The sequence below is a fragment of the Mobula hypostoma genome, chromosome 21 (assembly GCF_963921235.1).
Source record: "Mobula hypostoma chromosome 21, sMobHyp1.1, whole genome shotgun sequence".
Classification (NCBI taxonomy): Eukaryota; Metazoa; Chordata; class Chondrichthyes; order Myliobatiformes; family Myliobatidae; genus Mobula; species Mobula hypostoma.
Window position 1 is genome coordinate 49,710,804 of NC_086117.1, and position 22,844 is coordinate 49,733,647.

Here is a 22,844-nt window from a genome sequence, read left to right on the forward strand (position 1 = left end):
CGGGTGTCAGGGAGCCGGTATCAATATGCGGGAGACTCCCGGAACTTCCGGGAGAGGTGGGATGTCTGCATTGGCATACCAAATTTTGAGTTTTTGACTTTGAATGCCAATGCTATCTTTAGTGACTAGATTTAAAATGCTTACATTTGTACAGCTTTCCAAGCCCAGCTGTTTTCCTGTTGTCTGATTCCACCCCTGTGAATATTCCTGTTTTGCTATTCCTATTCATAATTCTGCCTTCTGCCACCATGTGGTTAATATCCTTCTCCACCTGTAGGTCAGCTGGGATTGTAGATTTCAAATAAAATAAGAAATATTGCAATAGATTTCATTGAGAGCAATTAGATTTCTACATGCCACAGTTCCCAAGACATTGGATTCACAGGAGGAGAGAGAACTCAACTAAAGCGAGTGGGGGTGGTTAGGACATTCTGCACAGCACAGTTCCCCAGAAGACTTTGGATGGTGTATAACTGGGCAATTGGCAAGGGCCAATAGAAAGAAGCTAAGTGTAAGCGAGTGGCTTTTGCGTCAGTGTTAGGAGTAGGAAGTTTAGGCTTTGACAAGGAGGGGCAGGGGCTGTGGGTTGATTGTTTAAGTTTTCTTTGTTATTGGTAGGCAGGACAGTGGAGTGCTCCTCTTGAGAAAGTGGGAAGGAAGGGAGACCTTCAGTATCCCTGAAGACTACACCTGCAAGAAATGCATCTGGCTGCAACTTCTTACAGATCATGTTGAGGAATTGGAGCTGGAACTGGATAAACTCTGGATCATCTGAGGGGGGTCACTCAACTGGACATACAGGGAGGTAGTTTTACATCCCTGTATGTTACACCCAAGACAGGGGACATAGGTAACTGGGAGCCTGTCAAGAGGGGGAAAGGGAATAGGCAGCCAGTGCAGTGTACCCCTGCGGCCGTTCCCCTCAACAATAGGTGTACCATTTTGGACTGTTTGCAAAGTGACTTAGCAGAGGAAAGCCACTGCGGTCAAGTCTCTATAGCACTGAGTCTGGCTCCACTGCTCAAAATGGAAGGGGAAGAGGTGAGCTGTAGTGATAGGGAATTCATTGATTAGGTGAACAGACTGGAGATTCTGTGGACGAAAATAAGATTCCCAGATGGTATATTGCCTCCTGGGTGCCAGGGTCAGGGACATCTCAGATCAAATTCATAGCATTTACTAAAGTGGGAGCGTGAGCAGGCAGAGGTAGTGGTCCATGTCAGTAGCAATGACATTGGTAGGGAAGGGTGACGAGGTTCTGCAATGACATTGGTAGGGAAGGGTGACGAGGTTCTGCAAAGTGAGTTCAGGGTGTAATATGACATGCCTGTATAGGTCCGACCTTGCCTGGAAGAGAGCCCGACAATTCAAAAATCTAAAGCCTTCCCTCCTGCAGCAGGAGTTCAAGAAGTTAGGTGCTAAGTTAAAGGACAGGATCTCCAGGGTGATGACCTCAGGATTGCTACCTGTGCCACATGCCAGTGAGGTCAGAAATACAAAGACCATACAGTCTTAACAGTTGGCTAAGGAGATGGTGTGGAAGGGAAGGCTTCAGATTTTTGAATCATTGGACTCCCTTCCAAGCAAGGTGGGATCTGTATAGGCATGCTGATTTACACCTGAACTGAACTAATACCGTTGCGGGAAGGTTTGCTGGTGCTAGGGGGGGGTTAATCTGGAGCTGCAGGGGGATGGGAACCAGAGCACCAGAGCTGGTGGAGTGGCTGTGGGGATAGATGTTGTTCAGTCTACATACAAAGTCAGGAATCAAAAGGTTGAGCATGGTGGGACCAATGTTGACGTGTGTATATGTCAGGTCAAGGAGTGTTGTAGGAAAGACAGATGAGCTCAGGGCATGGAACTATGACACTGTAGCCATTAATGAGACTTGGTTGCAGGAGGGGCAGGATTGACAGCTCATTGTTCCATGTCTTAGACATGATAAGAGCGGGAGGGATTAAAGAGAGGGGTGGCATTGCTAATCAGACTGGAGACCTTGTCTACTGAGGCTATATGGGTGGACGAAGAATAACAAACAAACCAGAACAAGGGTTTCAGCCCAGAACGTCTACTGTACTCTTTTCCTAGATGCTGCCTGGTTTGCTGTTCCTCCAGCATTTTGTGTGTGTTGCTCAGATTTCCAGCATCTGCAGATTCTCTCTTGTTTGTGATTGGACCACATTAGTGATATTATAGACCACCCAATTCTCCACAGGATTTTGAGGCGCAAATCTGTAGAGAGATCGCAGATTGTTGCAAGGTTGTGATAGTAGGCGATCTTAACTTTCTATGTAGTGATTGGGACCCAAGGTCTGGATGGGATAGAGTTTGTCAAATGTGTTCAGAAAAGTTTCCTTAATCAGTACACAGAAGACCCAACTAGAGAGAGTGCAATACTAGATCTCCAATGAGGGAATGAAACAGGGCAGGTTTGTGTAGGGGAACACTTTGTATCTCATAATCATAATGTCATAAGTTTCAAGATAATTATGAAGGTTAGATCCGGTTTCAAATAGATAAAGGCTAGTTTTGATGGCATCAGAGAGGATCTGGCAAGAGTGCATTGCACCAGGTTTTTGTCTGCAGAGGTATAATTGATAAGTGGGAGGACATCAGAACTGAAATATCGAAAATACAGTGTTTGTATGTTCCTGCAGAATAAAAGGCAAGGATAACAGGCTTAGTGAACCTTGGTTTTCGAGAGATATTGAAAGAATGAGGTGCATAGCAGATACAGACAGGAAGGAACAAATGAGGTACTTGAGTGCAAGAAATGCAACAGAACACTCCATGGAGGAAATCAGGAGGGCTAAAACAAGCCATGAGGTTGCTGTAGCAGACAAGTTGAAGGAGAATCTCAAGGTCTTCAACAGATATCTTTAAAGCAAAATGATAGCAAGGGATAAAATTGATCCCCTGGAAGATAAAAGTAGTCATCTATGCATGGAGCTGAAAGAGATGGGAAAGATCTTAAATGGAGTTTTTACATCTGAATTTACTCAGGAGATGGACAAAGTCTATAGAAGTGAGGCTAAACATGGACCATATACAAATTACAGAGGAGGAGGTGTTCACTGTCTTGAGGCAAATTGGGATGGACAGATCCCCAAGGCGTAACGAGGTGTTCCCTTGGACTCTGTGGGAGCTTAATGCAGAAATTGCAAGGGCCCTAGCAGAGACATTTGAAATGTCCCTGGCCCTGGGTGAAATGCTGGAGGTGTTGTTCTGTTGTTTAAGAAAGGCTCTAAGAATAAACCAGGAATAAGCTGGTGAGCTTGACATCAGTACGGGCGGGGGAAGTTACTGGATGGTATTCCAAGGGATTGGATAAAAAGTATTTAGAGAATCAGGGACTGATTAAGGATAGTCAACATGGCTTTGTGCATCATGTCTAACCAGTGTTACAGTTTTTCGAGGTTGTTACCAGGAAAATTGATAAAGCCAAGGCAGTGGATGATTTCTACATAGACTTTAGTAAGGCCTTTGACATGGGAGGTTAATCAAGAAAGTGCAGTCGCTTGGCATTCAAGTAGTAAATTGGATTGGATATCAACTTCGTGGGAGGAGCCAGATGGTTGCCTGACTGGAGGGCTGCGTCTAGTGGTGTACTGCAAGGATCAGAGCTGGGTCAGTTGTTTGTCATCTATATCAATGATCTCGACGTGGTAAACTGGATCAGCAAATTTGTGGATGACACAAAGATTGAGGGTGTAGTGGGCAGCAAGAAAGGCTGTCCGGGTCAGCTACAAAAATGGTAGATGGAATTTAATGCAGACAAGTTTCAGTTATTGCACTTTGGATAGGGTAGGATTCACGTGGTGAGTGGTAGGGCACTGAGGAGTGTGGTAGAACAGAGGGATCTAGGAACACGGATCCTTAATTCCTTGAAAATAGCATCCCAGGTAGATAGTGTCATAATGAAAGTTTTTGGCCATTGGCCTTCATAAGTCAAAGTATTGTGTACAGGATTGAGAAGTTATGTTGAAGTTGTGTTGTAGCGTGGATGAAATCACCAGAGAGACAGAGTCACTGGTAGATACAAAACAGCTTCTTTATTCGACAAAACAAGGTACAGCAGGCATCATATGGATGGAGACGCTTTTGGTGGAAAGGTCTGCTAGCCCAACGTGGGCTCGATATTTATATGCGAAACACAAAGGGCAATCGCTATTTACAAAGTTGTCGACAATGCGCAGACAATGCTTCCTTTTGAAGCTACATACAAAACATCACACCTTCTGACTTCATCATTTCCTCCTGATGCCAACATGTCTGGGTTGGTACTCACAGCCTTTAGGAGTGCAAGTTAAATCCACAATACATTTATTTGGTATTTTACATGCTAACATAGAGGACAATTAATATTTATAAAGTATAGATAAGGCTGTCTTCGAAACTACCTGTAAATTTCACACTTCCATCCACAGCGTCTGGCTAGTATTCCGATATTCACAGCTTTTAGGAAATGCATTGTCGTGAACTCAGTCCACAGTACTTTGTCAAACAGAAGACTGGTGGCAAAAGTCATTTAAGTGTAAATGAATTATCCACCCAAAAACTCACTCTAACAGTTGTAAGAAATGTTGTTGACTCCTAATGTGGAGTATTATATGCAGTTTTGGTCACTATCCAGAGGAATGATGTCAATAAGATTGAAGGAATGCAGAGAAAAGTTACAAGGATGTTGCCAGGACTCGAGGACCGGAGTTACAGGGAAATGTTGAATAGCTTCAGACTTTATTCCCTGGAGTGAAGAAGAATGAAGGGAGATTTGATGGAGGTACACAAAATTATGAGGAGACAGATAGGGTAAATGCAAACAGGCGTGTTCCATGGAGGGTGGGTGAGACTAGAACTAGAGGTCTTAGGTTAAGTGTAAAAATGTTTAAGGGGAACATGAGGGGGAATCTTCTTCACCCAGAGGGCAGCAAGAGTGTGGAGCGAGTTGCCAGAAGTGGTAGAAGCAGGTTCAATTTCCGCATTTAAGGGAAATTTGGATAGGTACATAGACGGGAGGTGTTTGGAGGGCTGTGATCTCAGTGCAGGTTAATGGGACTAGGCAGATTAACAGTACAGAACAGCCTGCTTCTGTGCCGTAGTAGTCAATGACCCCATGGCAGAAGAATCACTGAATCAGAAAAAAAACTTGAAAATCCAAACATCTATCACCCTGTCTAGCACATTTTCAGTGACTAAACCTCTACAATCTCTTATGCGACTCACTTTGTTCTAAATGTCGTTGCTTGTGTTTATTGTCTGCACAATTTGAGTCTTTTTCTCTCTCCCTCTCTCTGCACAATTGGATATTTGTTGATCTTTTATTCTAAAATGCGTTCTTTCAGGTTTTTTCTTTTGTGTCTGTAAGGAGCTGAATCTTAAAGTTGTATAATTTTACATACTTTGGTAATAAATGTACATTGAAGAGAGAATTTTAAAATTCTCTCCCTTACGGGTTAAGAAACGTCCCCTAATCACTGTTGAAAAAGTTCAAATAAATTTATTATTAAAGTACATATATGTCACCATATACACCAGATTCATTATCTTGTAGGCACATTCACAAGTACGAAAAACAATAGAATCAACAAAAGCACAAGATGGAGAAACAAAGCAATGTGCAACAATCTGAAAAAATATTAAAGAAAAAAAAACAAAAAAAGAAGCAATAAATATCCGCTTTCTTAACTCCAAGCTCTAAATACTCCAGTTAATAATATAACTGCACCTCCTCTGTCAACCTCGAAAACTTTATGCTTTAACAAGGTTACACCTTCTGACTTCAAGACAGTATAGGCCCAGTCTGTGTGAACTCTGGTCACAGGACAATGCATCAATTATCCCTCGACATGTCAATCTGATAAATGCTTATGCCCTCCCTCCATTACCAGTACATATTACCAGTCCATGTATAGGGAGATCTCTGCAACTGGCATAGTTTCACCAGGACCTTATGTAATTGCAGTAAGACATCTTTACTAAAATTTAAATTCTTTATCCGTAAATAACTACATATTACTACCCATTAACTTTTAATGAATTTTGCGCAAGGATATCTCCTGTCCCTCCAATCACCGATACTTTTCAATTACAGCTTTCTTTTTCTCCATTAAAGTGGATAACTTTGTGTTTTCTCACATAATAAGACCCTAAGACATAGGAGCACAATTAGGCCATTAGCCCATCAAGTCTGCTCTGCCATTTCATCATGGCTGATCCAATTTCTTCTCAGCCCCAATCTCCTGCCTTTTTCCCATATCCCTTCATGCCCTGTCCAAACAAGTATCTATCAACCTGCCTTAAATATACAAAAATACTTAGCCTCCAGAGCTGCCTGTGGCAAAGAATTCCACAGATTCACCACTCTCTGGCTAAAGAAGTTCCTCATTTTTTGTTCTAAAAGGATGCCCTACTATTCTGAAGCTGTGTCTGGTCTTAGACCATAGGAAATATCCTCTCCACATTCACTCTGTCAAAATCTTTCATTATTTGATAGGTTTCAATGAGGCCATCCCTCATTCATCTGAATTCTAGTGAATACAGACCCAGAGCCATCAAACACCCTTCATATAACAAGCCATTTAATCCTGGAATCATTTTCATGAACCTCCTTTGAACCCACTCCAGTTTCGGCACATCCTTTTTAAGATAAGGGGCCCAAACCTGCTTGCCAGTGCTTTATAAAGTCTCAACATCACATCCTTGCTTTTATATTCTAGTCCTCTTGAAATGAATGCTAACATTACATTTGCCTTCCTCACCACAGACTCAACCTGCAAATTAACCCTCAGGGAATCCTGCACAAGGACTCCTAAGTCCCTTTCCACTTTAGTATTTTGTATTTTCTCTCCATTTAGAAAATAGTCAACCCTTTCATTTCTTCTACCAAAGTGCATGACCATACACTTCCCAACACTGCCTGTAATACCATGGGCTTATAGCTTGTTAAGCAGCTTCAGTGTGACATCTTGTCAAAGGGCTTCTGAAACTCCAAGTGCACAATATCAAGTGATTTTCCTTTGTCTATCCTGCTTGTTATTTCTTCAAAGTTGTCAGGCAAGATTTTCCCTTGAAGAAACCATGCTGACAACGGCCTGTTTTATCATGTGCCTTCAAACACCCTGAGACCTCACCCTTAATAATCAACCCCAACATCTTCCCAACCACTGAGGTCAAACTAACTGGCTTATAGTTTCTTCTGCCTCTTTCCCTTCTTGAAGAGTGGAGTGACAATTGTAATTTTCCAGTCTTCCAGAACCATTCCAGAATCTGGTGATTCTTGAAAGATCATTACTAATGCCTCCACAATCTCATCAACAACCTCTTTCAAAACCCTGTGGTGTACACCACCTGGTCCAGGTGACCTATCTACCTTCACACCTTTCAGTTTCCCCAAGAACCTTCTCTCTAGGAATGGTATCTTCACATACGTCATGACCCCTGACACCTAGACCTTCCACCATACTGTTGGTGTCTTCTACAAAATACTTATTCACCTTAGGTCAAGACTCGGCTGTATATCTACACATAAAGGACAAGGGACACTCCTTTGATGATAACAATGTGCACACTTTGGACAGGGAGGACAGGTGGTTTGAAAGAGGGTTTAAAGAAGCCAGCTTTGTCAAACTAGAAAACCCATCCCTGAACGGAGGGGGTGAGGTATGACACCATCTATCAGCTACTTAGTATGCAGTCCCAACACCTCTATCCCGGCATCTCTACAACAGTTCACACCTCCTTTCAAGCAAAGTTATGGCAAATGACCTTTTCATTACCCCTACAACTCTCAACGAACCTCATGAGATTGCTATCCCTTTAAACAACTCACAAATTTTAAAAGCTGGAAAACTACCAACCATGGATCAGAACTGAAGAAGCTCGCGGATGAGTGGTGAAATGTCTTCTAGACAACACAACAAGTCCAGTTGCCTTGATTTACTACTTCTTGATATACAATGACCTTGATGTCTGAGGACCTTCATAGACAAATACTGATTCAGTTTGTCCACCACTTCCTTATCCCTCACTACTAACTCTCCAGCATTATTTTCTAGTGGTCTGATATCTAGTCTTGCCTCTCTTTTACACTTTATATATCTGAAGAAACTTTTGGTATCCTCCTTAATATCATTGCCTAGCTAACTTTCACATTCCATCTTTACTTTCTTAATGACATTTTTAGTTGCCTTCTGTTGGCTTTTAAAAGCTTCCCAATCCTCTAACTCCTCACTAATTTCTGATCTATTACATGCCCTCTCTTTGGCTTTGACTTCTCTTGTTAGCCACGGTTGTGTCATCTTTCCTTTAGAATACTTTTTCCTCTTTGTGATGTATATATCCCATGCCTTCTGAATTGTTTCTAGGAATACCAGCCATTGCTGCTCTGCCTTCATCCCTGCCAGTGTTCTTTTCCAAACAATTCTGGCCACCTCCTCTCCCATGCCTCTGTAATCCCCCTCACTGCACTGTAATACTTTGATACATCTGACTTTACCCTCTCCTTCTCAAATTTCAGGGTGGATTCGATCATATTGTGATCACTTTCCCCTAAGGGTTCTTTTATCTTAAGTTCTCTGATCAATTCTGGTTCATCGCACAAAACCCAACCCAGAAAAGCTGATCCCCAAGTGGGCTCAACTATGAGCTGCTCTAAAAAACCCATCTTGCAGGTACTCTAGAAATTCCTCCTGCTGGAATCCAGCACCAATGTGATTTTCCCAATCTACCTACATATTGAAAACTCCCATGATGATTGTAACATTGCCTTTTTGGCATGCATTTTCTATCCGTCATAGTTTGTAGACCACATCCTCACTACGGTCTAGGGGTCTGAATACAACTCCCATCCGGGTCTTTTTACCCTTGTAGTTCCTTAGCTCTATCCATAATGATTCAACACCTTCCAACTCTATGTCACCTCTTTCTAATGACTTGATTTCCTTTTTTACAACAGAGCAATGCCACCCTCTCTGCCTTCCTACCTGTCCTCTCGATACAATGTGTATCCTTGGACATTAAGCTCCCAGCTATAATCTTTTTTCAGCCATGATTCAGTGATGCCTACATCATACCTGCCAATCTGCAACTGTGCTCAGGTTAATTTTCCTTATTCCATATACTGCACACATTCAGATATAGCACCTTCAGTACTGTATTCACCCCTTTTGATTTTGTCCACCTTTACATTGCAACTCATCCTGTTGACTGCAATTTTACCCTATTAGCAGCCTCTCCTCAATACACATTGAACGTTTGTAAACCAGCTACCTCACCTTTAGCATTATCATCTGCCTTTCCTTCGATACTTCTTGCATTGAAATATATGCAGCTCAGGATACTAGTCGCACCATGCTCGACCTTTTGATTCTTAACTGTCTAAGGTCTTACTAACATCTGCCTCCACAACCTCTCCATTAACTGTTCTGGCACTCTGGTTCCCATCCCCCTGCAACTCTAGTTTAAACCCCACTGTGCAGCATTAGCACACCTTCCCACTAGTATATTAGTCTCCCTTCAGTTCAGATGCAAACCGCCCCTTCTGTACTGGTCCAACCTTCCCTGGAAGAGAGACCAATAATTCAAAAATCTTATGCCCTCCCTCCTACACCAATTCCTTAGCCATGTATTAAACTAAATAATTTCCCCTAGTTTTAGCCTCACTAGCATGTGACACATGTAAAAATCCTGACATCACAACCCTGGAGGTCTTGCCCTTTAACATAGCACCTAACTCCCTGAACCCCCTATGCAGAACCTCATCACTCATCTTACACATGTTGTTGGTTCCTACACAGACCACAACTCACAACACGCTGGAGGAACTCAGCAGGCCGGGCAGCATCCATGGAAAAGATCGGTCGACGTTTCGGGCCGATCTTTTCCACGGATGCTGCCCAGCCTGCTGAGTTCCTCCAGTGTGTTGTGAGTGTTGCTTTGACCCCAGCATTTGCAGATTATTTTGTGGTTATGGACCACAACTCCTGGTTGCTCACCCTTCCAAGGACACGATCTGCGATATCCCAGTCCCTGGCACGTGGGAGGCAACATACCACCTGGGAAGCTTGTTCTTGCCCACAGAACCTTCTAACCCTAACTAACGAACCCCCTATCACCACAGTGTGCCTTCCCTTCTGAGTCCCAGAGGCACACTCAGTGCCAGAGACCCAGCCACAGTGACTTTCCTTTGCTATGTCAACTCCCCCCCCCCCACCAAACAGTACCCAAAGTGATATAGCTGTTGTTGAGGGGGGTGGCCACAGGGGTACTCTGCACTGGCTCTTTAATCCCTTTCCTCTTCTTGACTGTCACCCAGTTCCCTGTTTCCTGTATCTTGGGTGTAACAACCTCTCCATATGTCCTATTAATCACCCCCTTAGCCTCCCAAATGGACCGGAGTTCATCCAGTTCCAGCTCCAGCTCCTTGAATAGTCTATTTGCCAAGACTACTCACTTCCTTATCCAGATTCCCCCACCCCTACACACAGATAATGTCTCTCTGCTACATCATTACAAACTACACAACCACCCTGCTATGTATCATTAACAAATGGCCATATACTCAGCGACCACTTTATTATAAGGATCCTTCTGTAGCTAATAGAGAGACCACTGAGTGCATATTCAGGGTCTCCTGCTGCTACAGCCCATCCACTTCAAGATTCAACATGCTGTGCGTTCGGAGATGCTCTTGTGCACACCACTGTTGTGACACACAATTATTTGAGTTTCTGTCACCTTTTGTCAACTTAAACCAGTCTGGCCAGTCTCTTCTAAACTCTCCCATTAACAAAACATTTTTGCCCACAGAACTGCCGCCGCTCACTGGATTTCTTTTGTTTTTCCTCACCATTTTCTGTAAACTCTAGAGCTATTGGGCATGAAAATCCCAGGAGACCAAGCAGATTCTAAGATACTCAAACTATCCTGTCTAACACCAACAATCATGGTCAAATTCAATTAGATAACATTTCTTCCCCATTCTGATGTTTGATCTAAACAAGTGAACCTCTTGACCCCAACTGCATACTTTTATATATTGAGTTGCTGCCACAATTAACAGATTAGATATTTGCATTCATAAGGTCTACAGGTGAACCTAATAAAGTATTTAGCGTCCCCTCAAATGGTCCTGTCATCCAAATCCTCGATCTACATTGCTACTAGTTGGATCCCCAGCACTGTTGAACATGCCGTGTGTGTCAGAACCAGATCAACAATTCACACAATCATGACTATCTTCTCCCATAAGTCCCTTGGTTTCACCACATCTCACTGCCACACAAATACTTATTTTTCTTTGCCTGACCTGAGTTTTCCATTTTTTTTTTTGCTTTTCAGAACCAGATCAGCAATTCACACAATCCTGACTATCTTCTCCCATTGGCCACACTTCTTCACTCTAACAAAGGAAGTCCCTTGGTTTCACCACATCTCACTGCCACACAAATACTTATTTTTCTTTGCCTGACCTGAGTTTTCCAATCTCTATTTTGTTTTTGTTACAGAACTCTATATATAGCTTTATTTTAATTCGGCTAATGATTTGAATCCTTTACAGGTAATATAAAAAAGACAAAAGAAAGAAATCACTGAGCAAATGATCTAGTAGTGAAAATGGTTTAAAAACTGAACACGGTAAGTCTTACGCAAGTTTTAAAAATCCTCTCAGGTATGTTTAATGTATTTCATATCCAGGTGGTTATCTACTCAGATTAACTTGGAAAGAATACTTCAGAAAGCAAACAATATTTCAGAGGAAAAGAAAACTCAGTGATAGGTATTGTTAAACCCCAGAAAGCCCTTTGTCAAATTAACACACATTACAAGAATCATTATCAGGACAGAATAATGCAATGAAATATATTTAAAACATTTTTATAGGTTTCTGACTTAAAATATATATCTCAACATTTCAATTTATAATCTGAAACCGTTTTGTAAATATCCTCTTACAATCAAATAGATTTGTCCGTCTTTAAAACAACAGGGAATGTTTAAATGTAACCAGTGTAGAAAATAATTTCACTGAAATATGCACTGAAGTCTCAATCTTTCCACACTGAGCAAATTCAGTTAATGACTTGTCATATAAGGAAAATCATTGTAACCTTCAGCAAAAGTTAGATGTATAGTCACATCTTACAAGGCAGTTAGACTGGTTGAGATAAGGAAACAGGAAACTCAAGAGTGTAAACCTTTTTAAGTTATTTTTTTCCCTATTAATTAAGACATACTTCATATAATCCATTACCAACCTGGAGCAGAACAATATAAATCACAGAATCACAGCACAGAAGAGGGATTTTTCCAACCAAATCATTTATGCCGACTGTGATTCTTATCAATGCTGATCCCATTCGGCCATTTTAGGCCTGTATCCCTTTACACCCTTCCCACTCAAGTACCTGTCCAGATTTCTTCCAAAAATAGTTATAGTGTCTGCCTCTACTACCTCTTCTGGGTGGAAAAGCTTACCTCTCAGGTCTTTAAATCCCACCCCCCCCCCCAAACTCACTTAAACCTGTGACCTCCAGTTCTCAACTCCCCTCCTCTGGGATAAGAGTTAACAGTATTTATACTTTCTATCCCTCTCAGAGTTATGTAAATCTCCTTAAAGGTCATCCTTCAGCCTCCTACATTCCAGTTCCCAACCTATCCAATCTCTCTTATTTTCCAGATCTCCATTCAAGGCAACATTCTGGTGAATCTCTTCTGCAGTCTCTAATTGCTACATGTATAAAATACTCCAAATGCAGTCTAAACACTTTTCTACAGTAGCTATACGAAGACATAAAGATCTTATGTTCAAGGCAATATACTGAGTGCTGCTTTCACTACCCTAGGACTATAAGACAGAGTCATAGAGTACTGCAGCACAGGAACAGGGCCATCTAGTCCATGCCAAACTATCATCCTGCCTTTAGTCCATCGACCTGCACCTGGACAATAGCCTCCATACCCCTACCATCCATGCACTTATTCAAATGTCTCTTAAATATTAAAATCAAACGCACATCCACCACTTCCATTGGCACTTAGATCACTGTCCAACAATGTTCCCCAACGTACAGCCCTCTCCCTAGTTGGACTTTCTATAAACTGCTTCATAAAACCCTCTTGGATGCCCTTTATAAATTCCACCCCATCTATTGCCCCTTGCACAAGATATTCCTTTGTAAAAGTTTTTGAAAAATTACACAGCTCTACTGCATTTACACTCCATATTGCCCACATATCTGTTCTTCTAACTCCCAGAGCACTGGGAGATCTACAGTATAATCCAACATTTTTATTCCAAAGTTCTGTGCAAATAGAGGCTCATTGACAGATCCCTCCAGGAAATCATCCACACTTTGCCACATGTCCTCTGGCATACCATACATTTGTATAACCCACAACACTGAACCTTCACAAAACTATGCTTCCTTGATTACAGCAATATCAGTCCACTTGTCTTACCTGTGAGGTCGAGTGAGCCGCAGAGAGCTCAAGGGTGTGGCTCTTGCAGGAATTCCTTAGGGGAGAAGTCCATACCTCCCTGAAAATGGTGACGCACCATTTGTGAAAAGTGGCATTATGTACACTTGCGTTCATAGACCAATGCATTAACATCAAGTTGCAGCTGTACAAAATATTGTTTGGACCATACTGGGAGTATTGCATACAGTTCTGTTTGTCATTATCACCGAAGGATGTGGTAGCAGTTGAGAGTGCAAAAGAGTTCACCAAGATGTTGCCTAGATGTTACAAGGATAGATCAGGTTCTCACTGGAATAAAGGTGTGACATTAGTTTATAAAATGTGAGGAACACAGATAAGATAAATCACATCTTTTCCCATGGTAGAGTAGTATAGAACTACAGAACATGGATTTAAGGTGAGGAGGGAGAGATTTCCCCTTTAAATCTGAGTGCTATTTTTAAGGGGAGATTATCTGGAATGAGCACCCATTGAAAGTGGTGGAGGCAGATAAAATTACATTATAAAAGACAGGTACTTGGATAGGAAAAATGTAGAGATACACAGACCTAATATAGGCAAATGAGATTAGTGTGTATAGGCCTCTTAATCAGCATGGATAATGCAGTCTGTAAAGGCCCTTTTCATTGCTGGATTTCTCTATTATTCTACAGAAGTAAATGCAGTTAAACATACCAGCTCTCTCATGCTGTGCATGTCTGCCCTTCCTAATGGATTTGCCTGTTCTCTCTTCCATTATGAGAAGCCTCCTTCCCCACCTGCACTATCACTCTGACTCCTACCCCACCGCCTCAATAATTTAAATCCTCCCCAGTGGCACCAGCAAATTTCCCTCCGTTCAGATGCAGCCCATCCATCTTGTACGAGGAGTGATTGATAAGTTCATGGCCTAAGGTAGGAGTGAATTTTAGAATATCTAGCACATTTATTTTTCAACATAGTCCCCTCCTACATGTACACACTTAGTCCAGCGGTCGTGGAGCATACAGATCCCTTCTTTGTAGAAGTGGTCCACAGCAGGGGTGATTGATAAGTTTGTGGCCTAAGGTAGAAGGAGATGAGTGAAACAGCTCGCGTTACATGCACATGCAGTTCAACACTTTAAGTGAAAATGCAGAAAGTTTGAAGTTAGTAACTCATCTCCTTGTACCTTAGGCCATGAACTTATTAATCATCCCTCCCGTGAACAACTTCTGGAGGTCCAAGACGCTGACTTCTACAAAGAAGGGATCCATATGCTCCATGATCACTGGACTAAGTTTGTAAATGTAGGAAAAATAAATGTGAGCAACACACATCAAAGTTGCTGGTGAACGCAGCAGGCCAAGCAGCATCTGTAGGAAGAGGTGCAGTCGAGTGTAGGAAGGACTGCACCTCTTCCTACAGATGTCGCTTGGCCTGCTGCGTTCACCAGCAACTTTGATGTGTGTTGCTTGAATTTCCAGCATCTGCAGAATTCCTGTTGTTTGCGAAAAATAAATGTGCTAGGTTTTCTAAAATTAACTCCCTTCTACCTTAGGCCATGAACTTATTAATCACCCCTTGTACATAAGAGGGTACAGTGATCCAAAAACCAGAAGCCTTCTCCATTTACACCAAGCCCTTTAGCCACACAATCACCTGTCCTATCTTTCTATTTCTGTACTTGCTAGTATGTGGCACACACTAATCGTGTTTCCAATTCTGGAGGACCTGCTTTTCAACTTCCGATCAAAATCCCTAACTTCACTATGCATATCATTTTTGACTCATGTCATTGGTACTAGTACGGTTCATGATCTCTGGCTGCTCACTCTCTCCTTTCAGAAGGCCCTGTGTCTACCCAGAGACACCCTTGACCCTGGCACCTGGAGTTTTGAATGTGGACACAGTCTATTGAGTTCTCTATCACTAATGCATGTCTACACTTTGTGCTTCCCTGCTGTACAAAGGGGCTAAGGAGCCACAGCTGGCTGTTGCTGCTTTCCTCAGAGACCATCTCTCCAACAGTGTCCAAAATAGTACACCTGTTTTTTCTGGTGGTCACCTATTAACCTGGCCTCCTTCCTAAATCTTGAATCAATAATACTTGCAGCCTCCTCTACACTCCTCAGGGAGTCAACAGCAGCTCCAGCCCGATCTGTGTAGTTCGAGAGGAGTTTTAGCTAAACAACATACTGTAAATATGGTGATCAGAGACTCTTGACATCTTTCTTATCTCTTTCACTGGAGGAGCACACTATTCCACTGACTGCCATTACCAATCCTTCTATTGATGTAAATTAAAATCCTTACCTTGTCTTACCATGTTGCCACATTGTCTTCTTGTCTCAGACTCTCCATTTTGATCTTAGCCACAGTACTTCACCTCAAAATGTCTGCTTCCACTGTACCTACCTCAGTTTCTATAGCTCGTGTAGGCCTCTCCTTGCTCCCTCTTGCTCTTGCAAACTCAAGTACCACCAGTCCTGCTGCCTTTTGAAACCTTACCTTTCTCCCTCACTTTTATATCTCAGATATATGGAGTTCAGCAACAGCATACTAGCCATTGAATCCAATTAAAACAATAATGTCCATTTAAAATAGATTATATCAACCATTTATGTTGTATTTATCGAGTAAGGAAGCAGCCCCAAGCACACTTCAAACAGGGATGGTCATTTTGTATTAATTGTTTGCCTGACTTCATACGATCTCAAGAAATTTTTATGTTGAGCTGCCACAAATTGAACTTCAAATTAAGTTCACAGAGAGAACAGGTTCTTTCGTCCACTGAGTCCATGCCAACCATCAATCCGACATTAATTGCACTTTATTCTCCCCACATCCCATCAACTCTCACCAGATTCTACCACACACCCACCCACAGGTCAATTTACAGCAGCTAATTAGCCAGCCACCTCTCATCTTTGGAATATGGGAAGAATCCAGAATATGCAAAATCCATACAGACAGCCCCTGTTAAGGACTGAACTTGGGTCTCTTGCCCTGCAAGGTAGAGGCTCTAACTAGCTGCATTGCTGTGACACACATAAAAGTAACTCCACTGCAGGCAGTATTCAAACCTCTGTGTGACAGCTTATTGGAAATCCGATTATAGCTTTCACTACGTCTATGTATTTTCTAAAGCACAAATTCATATCAGTTTAGAATAAGCATTTTCACACTTTACAAATCCATTATGAACTGCTTTTATTTATAACATCTGAGCAAGATTTGCATACAAATTCAGAACACTAATGGATCAAGCATAAATGCCCTTAAAACCGGTGAAAATTATAATGAATGCTAACAGTAATGTTTCTGTAAAGTTCTTGAAGTACTTGCACAAAAAAACCTGACCTGCACTAAGGAAACCTTTAAAAATCTTATGCAAAATGGTGTTTTTAACGTCCAACCATCATGCATCAACAGCAGATGGCAAATTCATAAAGACAAACTATTACTACTTTTACTATTACTGATAATACTACATGTAAAAAATTTTTACTTAAATTCATGTTAAAAACAGGTTGTTCCTTTATACAATCTTGTGGTGACTTTAACTTTGGAGTAAAATCACACTATCAGCACCATAACTGTTGGCCCTCACTATAACAAAAGTTCAATTTATTAAATGTCCTATCATCAATAACTAGACAGACAATTTGTAGGAAGAATTTGTCAGTACAGCTGAGCTGGTGCTTCAAGAAGTCTTTCACACAAGTGGAGGCATTCCATTTAATACCGCTCAATGTGGTCCAGGTAACTAGCATGTCAAGAAACATTGGCAGATGTGCTTGAACTGGTGTCTGGGAGTCTGTTTTGTTGTGCTTCCATCTGAGATACTGTGGCTTGTCGCTGAGCAATGGCAGCAGCTGAATGCTTGCACTTCTCTGAACCACACTGACACGTAAAATATTTACTCTTGATGTCCCAAAACCTGTCACCATAGTCAAAACTGCGAAGTAAATACAGCACATTAAAACAGCTTGCATTAAAAAAAAAGTACTCTGAATACAAATTTGATACCTCTTCTCATTATTATTTTCTAGGTTAACAGTGCTCACAAATTTGCAAATCAACTTTCTTTGAATATAAATTGAACCCTACTTTACATTATAGTTGTCCTTTTATTACTAGTACTTTGAAGTGGATGAAACTAGAAGTAGTACAAGGCTAGTTCCATAGTTTTCTGGAATGTTTGATTTATCTGAATAGCCAAGATTCACTTGATATATAAGCCTTAATGGTACCATATTGGCTGTGACATTGAAATTTCTGCAAAGTGAACTAAAAAAGTACAGCAACTGTTCTGCAATGAAGATGATCTTTTTGAAGTGGATTAACTGAACATAATTGAGCAGTCAGCTACCCATGCATTCAGGTTCACCCTATAAGAATAGAGAGATGAGCACATTTATGTAACATTAAACTTTTAGGGCACTGGGAAATCAAGCAATTGAGTTTCAAGAAAGATTCCTTGTAAGGGTTTGTAATTTGTAACTCCTCCAAATTTAGTATCCCAATTCAAGGAAGTAGAGGCAGAAAGCAGGAGGCAAAAAGCCCATCAACCACATGTTGCTAGACAAATGCTGCGATTGATTTTTACGGAAACAGTAGTAAGACGTTTACAATGTTATTGTACAATTCAGCGGAGATAATATCATTTATTCAAAGCACCTAATGTTTAATAAATGATTATTTGAGGACGAACAAAGAGGAAACCTGTAGATGCTGAGTATTTGCATTTCCAAAGACATTTTATCAGATACTTTAGAAAATCTGTTTGCACATGAATTGCGGCTGATATAATAGCATAGATTAAGGATTAGCTAACTAACTGTACATAAAGTTAGGTCTAACAGATCATTTTCAGGTCAACAGGCTGCGACTAGTGGGGTGCTATACAGATTAGCACCAGGCATCAACAATTTAGATGGAGGAAGAGACTGAGTGCGTTGACATAATGACTGATGGAAAAGTAAGTTACAAAAAGGAACTTACTCACAGAGACCAAAAAGGAATTATATAGCTAAAATAAATGGGCAACAAAAAGGGCATTTGGAGTATTATGCAAAGTTCCTAGATATGTGAAGTAATCCATTTTGGCAGGTAAAATTTAAATAGAAAATGTTATTTAAAGGAACAGAGTCTGCAGCATGCATCTTGGTGGAACCCTACACAATACAAAGTCATGATAGAATCACTCAAGTCATTAAGGCAAATGTAATGTTGGCCTTTATTACATGGATTAATGAGAACGAGAGTGCAGGTATTGCTACAACGATACAGCCACTCATAAGATCATAGCTGATTCAACCTCCTTATTGCATTGGAGGCAATTTAGAAAACATACATGGGAATGGTTCCTAGGATGAAGGCTTGACTTAAGAGAATGACCATGTGATTTGGGCTTGTGCTTATTGGAGTTTAGAAGAGAGGTGCTCCGAGAGATGCACACACGATTCTGAAGAGTTTAGCATGATAGATGAGAGCGAGTCTGGAACCAGGGAGTATAGTTTTATTATTTAGAATTGTCAATTTAAGTCAGTGATAAGGAGAAATTTTCTCTCTTAAGCAGTGGTCCCCAACCACCAGGCCGCAAGGAAACGATACGAGTCAGCTGCACCTTTCCTCATTCCCTGTCACGCACTGTTGAACTTGAACATAGGGTTGCCAACTGTCCCGTATTTGCCAGGACATCCCGTATATTGGGCTAAATTGGTTTGTCCCATACGGAACCGCCATTGTCCCGTATTTCTCCTGCTAAAGTAGAGCGTTCCTGTGAAACCGTTTGTGCCGAAATGGTGTAAAGCAAAGAAGCAATTACCATAATTTATATGGAAAAAAATTTTGAGTGTTCCCAGACCCAAAAAATAACCTACCAGATCATACCAAATAACACATAAAACCTAAAATAACACTAACATATAGTAAAGGCAGGAATGATATGATAAATACACAGCCTATATAAAGTAGAAATGATGTATTTGCAGTATAGTCGGGAAGACTAAGGCAGAACCGATTTGTGGGAAAAAAAACGGCGGTACACGCATGCGCACACAGATGCCTGTGCAAGGCTTCATGGTCATGGTAGTCTTTCCTGGGGTAAACACAAGTGTCCCGGGATTTGACTGCTACTTTTGTCCCTATTTGGAAGTGAGAAAGTTGGCAACCCTAACTGTAAAAGACATGTTGAGGTGAGTTTAACCCCACTTGAACACCGGGGATGTCAGCCGGTCTGTGATGCAAAAAAGTTTGGGGACCCCTGTCTTAAAGGATTGTGAATCTATTTTGGAGAGTTGCAGAGCTGAAAACAATGGACATATTTAAAAGTGCATTTCGCCATGAGGGTAAAAGAGCTATAAAGCTAGATAAGAAAGTATATTAAGGCCGAGATCAGATCAAACTTTGGCAGAAGTTTGGCTCAGATCCACATTAATTTCTTCTGCTCCTTAATCCAAGTTAGTGGAGAAATCAATTAGAGAGTTGACTTACAGCCTTGAAACACAAATATTATTCATAATTACAGACAGAAAATTAAAAAGTTTTAAAATTTACATAGATTTGTATGGATCACAAATACTAAGCATACAATTTTGTTGTTAACGAAAATTAGTCCATAGACATCTTTGGACTAATTCAAATGAAATTGACACACTATCATGCTAACTGAACCCAAATCTGGCATTCTGAGTAGTTCCAGTGTTACCTTTAACATTTTCAGTGTAACATGGGCAATAACACGTTGCAACTCTGGTTTTCTTAATTTACTTCTAACATACCATTAATTATTCATTAAATAACTACATTCTCTGTTAAATATCTTTACAGCTAAGCCCAAGTTTTTGCAGTCCCTTGTCATAATTCAAACTCCCAGTTAGTGGATCTTCTCACCATCTGTTTGCCAAACATCTCAGGAGGCCGAATTGGAGACAATCAAGAAAAGTGCTGGTCAGGCAAAAGCACTATCTTCTTTGCTGATTAATATTTAGTAAAAATATAGATCAATATTTATAATAAATTGTTAGATGTGAACCACTTTGGGGCATTCTGCTCCATTTAAGGTTCTTTATAAACCTAAATTGTTATTTTATAAAGGACTGAAGACAATTCATCAAATATACATTTCCAAATCACGTACTCCTATTTGGGCACTTGTTTGGCCCATTTTTACATTGGGTACCTATAACAGCCTTTTCACGTCACAGGATACCACATCTGAAAATTATCTTGTTTTGGATATTGGAAGGAAATCTCAAAATGTTAAATATTTACCCTAGTTCCTCGCCACATTTTATGTCTCTACTGCTGAAGAATGCAATCCTTGGGAAACGAAGATCCTGGTGTGACATAAACACTCGTACCGGAATGAGATTTGGTTCACAGAGATGGTTGACAAAGCGGCTGACGTTTCCATAATATCGAGCATCAATGCAGTACACGTCCCCTTCCTTAAAATTAAAGTGATAGATAAATATGTATTTTATTACTTGTTTCCTCAGTTACAAGTGCTACAAATACAACTAGAGTTGTGTTTATACTTATAGAGTAGTTTGATGTACCCCAGACAATAAATTTACTTTCAATTTTGTTTCCTTGGTTCAACTAATGCATGTAAAAGCTTAAAAGCAGCAGTTAACTCAAGCCATTAGCCGTCAGAATTATCAAAGTAACTACTAACATTTTGCCATATATATAGTAAATTAAACTATTAATCTACATCAAATTTGATCAAGTCATTTTGATAAATTGGAGGCTTTTCTAGAACAGAAATTGAATAAAAGATTTTAATAACAAGAGATATGATGGATAGGCACAATAATCCAAGAAGTTTACTTCAAAGTTTCAAGGAAGCAACTTATAACAGTCTCTTTTTAAAAATGTATGAATAAACTTATACAAAAGAACTTCCATAAGACTGTAAAAAATAGGAGCAGAATCACACCATTCAGCCCATTAAGTCTGTTCTGCCATTTCATTACGGCTAATCCATTTTCCCTCTCAACCCCATTCTCCTACCTTCTCCCCCCAAACCTTCCGTGCCCTGACTAATCAAGAGCCTATCAACCTCCATCTCAATGACCAACACTCAATGACCTAGCCTCCACAGCCACTTGTGGCAACCAGTTCCACAGACTCTCCACCCTACGGCTAAAGAAATAAATCCTCATCTCCATTTTAAATGGACGTTCCTGTATTCTGAGGCAGTGCCCTCTGGTCTTAGACTCACCCACTACCAGGGCATCAAAGGGTATGGGGAGAAGGCAGAGGAGTGGGGATGACTGGAAAAATAGGATCAGCCCATCATTGAATGGTGGAGCAGACTCAATCGGCCAAATGGCCTACTTCCTGTATCTTATGGTCTTATGGTCTCATAATAAATCAACCATGATGGAATGGCAGGGCAGATACGATGGGCTATGTGGCCTAACTCTGTTCCCATGTCTTATCGTCTTATATTCAAACCACAATGAACAAAGGTAGTTGTCAGACCACAGAATTGAAGATCAGAGTGTTTTAACCTATACCAGTGATTCCCAACAAGGGGGTGGTTACGTGTCCTCAAGGGGCATTAAGGGAAATAGAAATCGTCAAGGGATGTTCAAGATTCTTGGGTGCGGAGTTAAGTGGCACCCTAACTTGAGGCACAAGACCTGACTAGCCTTGCCAACTCACTGCCATCAGCAACATCCGATGGACATTCCCAGTTTGTGTTTTTTTAATTTTAATTTAGCCCCATTAATCATGGATAAATACGTACATTGCAATCTTTATGAGTCTCAAGGTGGTGAAGCCTTGAATTCTAGTCCTGCTAAGAAATAGTAACTATAGAAAGTGCTATCATACAGTGTTACATATCTGGAGTATGGATTGGAAATTGGGTGGCTGACAGGAAACAAAGAGTAGCGATTAACGGGTCTCTTTCGGAATGGCTGGCGGTGACCAGGGGGGTACCTCAGGATTCAGTGCTGGGACCACAGCTGTTTACAATATATATTAATGACTTAGAAGAAGGGATTAAAAGTAACACTAGCAAATTTGCAGATGACACAAAGCTGGGTGGCAGTGTGAAATGTGAGGAGGGTGTTATGAGAATGCAGGGTGACTTGGACAGGCTGGGTGAGTGGGCGGATGTATGACAGATGCAGTTTAATGTGGATAAATGTGAGGTTATCCACTTTGGTGGTAAGAACAGGAAGGCAGATTATTATCTAAATTGAGTCAAGTTAGGAAAAGGGGAAGTACAATGAGATCTAGGTGTTCTTGTACATCAGTCACTGAAAGCAAGCATGCAGGTACAGCAGGCAGTGAAGAAAGCTAATGGCATGCTGGCCTTCATAACAAGGGGAATTGAGTATAGGAGCAAAGAGGTCCTTCTGCAGCTGTACAGGGCCCTGGTG

At 41.0% G+C, this 22,844-nt stretch overlaps 1 protein-coding gene across 6 annotated transcripts in view; it reads right to left on the minus strand.

Moving 5' to 3' along the window:
* Window positions 1-16,640: 16,640 nt before the first annotated feature.
* The window catches only part of LOC134359998 (histone-lysine N-methyltransferase EHMT1-like), a 202,045-nt gene continuing 195,841 nt past the window's right edge, over window positions 16,641-22,844 (minus strand). For all 6 annotated transcript variants that reach the window (XM_063073967.1, XM_063073969.1, XM_063073965.1 and 3 more), the window contains 2 exons: window positions 20,719-20,894; window positions 16,641-17,398 (listed from right to left, as the gene is read on the minus strand). In XM_063073967.1, the coding sequence (XP_062930037.1) occupies window positions 17,215-17,398; window positions 20,719-20,894 (360 nt within the window). In that variant the 3' untranslated portion in view covers window positions 16,641-17,214. The remainder of the gene's footprint in view (window positions 17,399-20,718; window positions 20,895-22,844) is intronic.